This window comes from Vulpes vulpes, chromosome 5 (assembly GCF_048418805.1).
Source record: "Vulpes vulpes isolate BD-2025 chromosome 5, VulVul3, whole genome shotgun sequence".
Lineage (NCBI taxonomy): Eukaryota > Metazoa > Chordata > Mammalia > Carnivora > Canidae > Vulpes > Vulpes vulpes.
In genome coordinates, this window is record NC_132784.1 from 17,987,847 (window position 1) to 17,993,893 (window position 6,047).

The 6,047-nt window shown below is 39.7% G+C and overlaps 1 protein-coding gene across 9 annotated transcripts in view; it reads left to right on the plus strand.

The window, feature by feature from the left end:
* RAB3GAP1 (RAB3 GTPase activating protein catalytic subunit 1) overlaps nt 1-3,242 on the plus strand; it is a 97,654-nt gene extending 94,412 nt beyond the window's left edge. For 3 of the 9 annotated variants that reach the window (XM_026015548.2, XM_072757620.1, XM_072757623.1), the window contains 2 exons: nt 533-553; nt 1,410-3,242. In XM_026015548.2, coding sequence (XP_025871333.2) covers nt 533-553; nt 1,410-1,646 — 258 coding nt within the window. In that variant the 3' untranslated portion in view covers nt 1,647-3,242. Of the gene's footprint in view, nt 1-532; nt 554-1,391 lie in introns of all 9 variants that reach the window. The other 6 variants (XM_026015549.2, XM_072757622.1, XM_072757625.1 and 3 more) reach the window with 2 other exon arrangements.
* The last annotated feature ends 2,805 nt before the right edge of the window (nt 3,243-6,047 follow it).

Genomic DNA, 6,047 nt, shown 5'->3' on the forward strand with positions numbered 1-6,047 from the left:
TGTAAACCATTCAAGTTTATTTTCATAACTTTTCGTAATTAACTGATACTTTATATCAATTTTACTAATTAATCAAGATTTTAACTTTTTTAGAACATTATGAAATTTCAATTAGAATTTTGTATTAGCATACAGCAATTTTACATATATAGAACTTTTTGCTTAAAATTATACATTTTAATAAACTTCATTCTGATTACATGTGTAATTGGTGGTGTATTCCACTGGAATTCAGCAAATAAGCCACAGATTGGATTTTGCCTCAGTTTTATCAGTTTTGCCCATTAAATGACACTGTACGTTGCCTGTTGAACCATCAGATGCATGAGAAGTAGGATATGTCTGCTCAATATAACAGCTAGGTGTGTTTTATGTGGTGTGTATTTGTCTTGATATTCTTTTGATAGGATCATGTTCCTTAATGTAGTGCATGCTGTCTCTGAAATGATCTTGAAATCTCTTGTCTAGCTCTTTTAAAACCATCTTGCTCGTTTCCTTTTCATCACTGTTTCTTTTCTCACCTTTTCTCAAGCTGACTGAATCTTCTGATGAGGTAACAAAATAGCCTTTGTCCCTCATAGTTCCTTGTTCCTTCCCATCCCTCTAACTTCATAAGGTCATTAAGACTAACCACCTCTTTAACAGTCTAATTTGGCATACCTTTCATGCTGATGTTTAGTATAACATGATTTCGTATTTCCATTGCCAAAACAATACTCTTTTTTTTAATTGATGGTATTATGAAAGAAATCAAGTAATTAGAGAAATGAAAAAAGTATAGTGATCAAGGTTGAAATGAAAGCTCTAATTGGATTTTTTAATGCAATTTTAATGCAAAAAATAGATGCCTTTAATACTAAGAACTTCTCATTTGTGGCCATTGCTGTATTACATGGACCTGTATCATTTCTTTATCACCTTAGCCGCTCAGCAAACAAAACCAGTGTCCCCAGTTTTAATTTGTCAAGTGAGCCTTAAAAAGAAATGAAAGAGTGGAGATAAAAACCATTTTTCCAGAATCTGGGGAGAAGCAGCTCCTTACTGGACTGAGGACATCAGACTTGAACTTGGGTTGTTGCTAGAAGAAACGTGTAGAAACCAGTACTACACTTTCCCTCTTCATCAGATGTCGGAATATGGCCCTCACTTTTCAAAGCAGATTGCTTGGCAGTCATTATCTCTTTGTCTCTGTCACCAGTTTATTTGTAATCTCTGGCTGCTCATGCAGTGTTTCAAGCTTCTTGCTTTTTCTGTGTTGGTTTTTGAGTAATCATAACATGGCTGACTGCATTACTGAGTAATGTAGAGCATTTTTTTATGTATATGTCATGTTTATTCATCTGTCCTTCAAAATGATCGAAGTTTAGCATTGGACTTGCTCTTGAATTTAGCATTTGATTCTGTTCAAGGCTGCAGCCGTGGCTCCACCAGAGGAGGAACTGAAGAGAATGGGCTCTCCAGAAGAGAGAAGGCACAACTCGGTGTCAGACTTCCCCCCTCCTGCTGGCCGGGAACTCATTTTGCGCACCACTGTGCCACGCCCGGCTCCATACTCCCGTGCTCTGCCTCAGCGCATGTACAGTGTTCTCACCAAAGAGGATTTCAGACTTGCAGGTGCCTTTTCATCAGATACCACCTTCTTCTAATTCTTCTAGAACAACCTCATTTATGGCTTCAGAGACTGTGCTGACGACTCCTGTGGGAGCAAGGTTGTGCCAGTCAGAACTTGAGAGGCCATGAAGAGGACCTGTCCAGTCTCATGATCAGGAATCATACCAGCATCTGAAAGACTTTCCAGCACCGTGCTTGGGCTTTTTTTGTATCTTGGTTGGGTCAGAGAGAATGAGCTTGAGCTATTGAAAGATATGTTCCCCAAAGAAATGGCCCTTGTTTGACTAGGGATCTTAGGTAGGAGTTGGGGGGATGTGCAGGGACCAGAAAAGCAGCACGAGCTCTCTGTACTCACTCATTTATTCTTTCCCGTGGGAAAAGTGAGCTTGTGCTCATTTATTCTTTCCCGTGACTATCTTGTGCTTGTGCTCATTTATTCTTTCCCGTGACTATCTCTTAGGCTGTCGCCTTGCATTCACAGTCTGTATAAACACATTTGTTACATGTGTTAGTATCAGGTATGCAAAACAGAGTATCTATTAATTGGGATTTCTGGATATTTTGGTGGTAGCTTCTTTTCCCAGAATCTGTGTTTTTGAAATACTAAATGACATTGTTTATTCAATCATCTAGTGGCCATTTAATTGTACTAATTAACTTTTGATGAGTATTTTGAATATTCTAGGAGAAAACCTAGAATTTCATAGTTTATGTGTTTTTCCATGTTAACTATGACCTAAATGTATTCCTTCTGATATAACTGTATATTAAATGTCACTGCAAATTAGTTTTATACCTTACCTTGTAAGGTTTGTTTCTCTTGTTTTGTTTTTGGTTGCAGTAAGATGCCAACCTGCAAACTGTTCCCATCTCTTGCGGTACAGCATGCATTCCTTTTGTGATTGTTGGCTAGATACTATATTTAATGGAGTAGAGATGAGCACATGCTACAAATATAACTTTGGAACATAGAGATTATCATGTCGTTAGTATAATTTGGTGTATGTGCTAATGTAATGAATACAAGATTATTTCAGTGAACTATTTTGCTTTTGTGTTTTAGTTAAAATGAAAATAATCATTGGGGATGTATAGCACCCAATATAAGAATAATAGCAACATATTTCTAGTTATGTGGTGATCAAGATTTATTAAGTCTCTGTTACTATTTGGCCTCTGTTCAGTCTGAAATCTGTTTTTAGGCCTAAACTTCCCATTTTAATCCAAAACAAAAAATGATTATCTGAAGCATAGACTTTGCCTCTGTAATTTAAATAATTAATAGAGCTGTGTAAACCCTATTATATTATTTTTGTAATAAAAAGTGTACATATATATGTCTATGTGCACATATATATGTATATATGTATATATGAAGTAGGGGAGGTCCTGATTGGTTGCCTCCCAGCCTTCACAGTGCTTTTCTCTGAGATGCTGGACTTGACTGCTGCTGGTAAACCATACAGATCAGGCCTGAGTACTGAGCGCTGTATCAAGTAGAAAATGGATCTTTCAAGGACAGGATTTGTCTGCTTTCCAGTGAGGAAGTTAAAGCAAAGAAACGTTTTTTAAAGAGAGGTTGGACTTTAAAATGTCATTGTGAATCTAATAAAAAGAAAAGTCTTGCTTTCTCTGGCTACTTTTCTTTTCTCTCCTCTGGTGGGCGCTTTGGTCTTATTTCAGTTAGTTTTATGCTGTCTCACATCTTCCTAAATATTTGCAGCCTGCTGAGTCTTGCAGGGGTCTCAAGAACGCTCTCTGTGCCTTCTTTTTTAGTGGCAGTTACCCCACTTTACTTTTATTATAGTTATGTTTATTTCACAGATATTTTTAAGCACCTGCTTTCAGGCACTATACTAGGCAGTAAAGATAAAACATAGCAGGACACTCCTTCCTTTTCAGTGACCTTTCTGTCATGTAGGGAAGGTTGATGCTACATTACCATAAAATGGAGAGTACAGTCAACTCATCTGTGAACTGGAGGTCCAGCATTTATTGTATAAATTCATTCATTCAGTGGCAACAGAGAGTAATACATGCATTATTAGTGAATAGAGTAATGTGTCTAATAATAAGGTGGTATAAGAGAGGTTTTTTTACTCAGGCTTAGGGATCAGGAATATCTTCCTAGAGGTAATTTCTAGGTTGGGACCAGAAGATGCGTAGGAGCTGATGAAGAGTTGGGAAAATATTGTAAATTGCTTGCAAAGAAGAACTATATACTCTGTCCACTTGCGGATAATTTATTGTGATATTGCCGCTGCTCCCCCACGAAGTGGAGTTTACTTTGTATATTTGGACATTACTTGTCTGGAGTTAGCCATGCCTCTTTGGTGACTGGAGTATTAGCAAGTGTGACACAGGTGGAGACGTGAAAAGTACTTGTGCCTCAGGGTTTCCCTCTCTTCCTCTGGGAACCCTGAGATGTGCAAAGAAGCCTGATGAAGGAAGAGAGAGTTAGGTGGTTTGTTACGTAGCAGATATGACCTGATGCTGCAGGGGATGGGAAGAGTGTCACAGGTAGGGAAAACAGAATGGGCAGAAACTCAGAGACATAAGGAAACATATCTTTGGAGAATGGCCAGCCTTTCAATTTGCTGGGAGTGAAAAGAGAAGAAATGATGTTTGTTAGGTCACCTGACATGAAACAGAAGTTCTGTGTTCAGCACTACCACAAGTTTGGGCCTTATCTTCAGGGCTAGGTCGTGACTCATTGAAGAGGTTTGTATGTGTGTTTGTTTTAAAGATTGATTTTTAGAGAAATAACATAAGAGAATGGGGGAAAGGGGAGAGGCAGAGGGAGAGGGAGTCTTAAGCAGACTCTTCCCTGAGCTGGGAGTCCAACCTGGGGCTCCATCTCACAACCCTGAGGTCATGACATGAGCCAAAGCCAGGAGTCAGTCACTTAACCGACCAAAGCATCCCAGTCATTGAAGAGTTTTAAGCAAGGGAGTGACATGGTGGGTTTCAGACCACACTGTAGCAGGGCAAATGGATTGGAGAGGCTAAGAGAGCATATACACATCCTGGATCTCATGAGAAATTGGAAAGTCACAGTTATATCAGTGTCTTGGGTTTTTTTGGTTTTTTGTTTTAAAATCCTCTGTGCTTTGTAATGTGCTGTAAAGAGCCTGACAAATGCTTGTGGAATCAACAGGAAGCGTCCTCACGCTGGGACCCTCCCACACCTATAAATTCCTATAGCACCATAATAATTCAGATATTCTATGTATTTATATTTGTATTCATGAGTCCAGCAAATGTTTGCTGAGTGCCAACTATCTATGTGCCAGGTACTTACTGTCCTGGGAATGGGGATACTGCAGTAAACGGCAGATAAAAGACCCTCATAGATAACTATTTACACTATTTTGGGGGATACCAAGTATAAACGAATTATCTAAGGGGAGGCAGAGTGTTTTTTTATTTTATTTATTTATTTGTTTGTTTGTTTATTTAAAGATTTTTTATATATTTACTCATGAGAGACACAGAGAGGCAGAGACACAGGCAGAGGGAGAAACAGGCTCCACGCAGGGAGCCTGATGGGGGACTCGATCCAGGGTCTCCAGGATCACGCCTTGGGCTGAAGGCGGCGCTAAACTACTGAGCCACCTGGGCTGCCCAGCAGAGTGTTTTTTAGATGGGTGATAAGGAAACATCCATGAGATGGTGGCATTTGAGTAGAGACCTGAAGGAAGTGAGTGAACAGGCCTTGTGAGAGTCTGGGAGATGATTCCAGACAGAGAATGGTACATGTAAAGCCCTGAGGTGGGAGTGGGAGTAAACGTGGTAAGTTGAAGATACAGATGAAAGGCCAGTGTGGTTAGAGTAATAAGTAAAAGGTAGGGAGTGGAGGAAAGAAAGTGAGGACAAAGGTTCAAGGACCAAATTACACAATTAGGAATTTGGGTTTGCTTCTTGATTGAAAAGGAAGCCAGTGGAGATTTTCAGCAGGGGTATTATGATCTGACATTTATAGAATTCTTACCCTGGCTGCAGAATGAATACACTGTAGAGACAGGTAGAAGTAGTGAAACTCCTTAGGAGAGCTGGTGGTTTGGACTGGAATGGTCACAGTGGAGGGGCTAAAACGTAAGCAGGTATGCTGTATATTTTCAAAACAATGCACAAAATTTGCTGATGGAATGCATGAGGGTATGAGAAAGCCAAGGATGACTTGAAGGGTTGTGGCCTTAACTGAGTGAATGATGCAGTCGTTTACTCAGATGTGGAAGACTGAGGGAAGAGCATTTTGGCAGGTGGTGTAAGGTTCTGAGTTAGGATATATTAATTTTGATAGAGCATCTAGATCCTTGTGGTGGAGCCAGCCTTTAAGATGGCTCCCACTGATCCTTGCCTCCTGGTATTCACACCCTTATGTGAATCCCCACCCCCCACATTTTGGCCAGTGAACATGGAGGAAGTGTTGATAC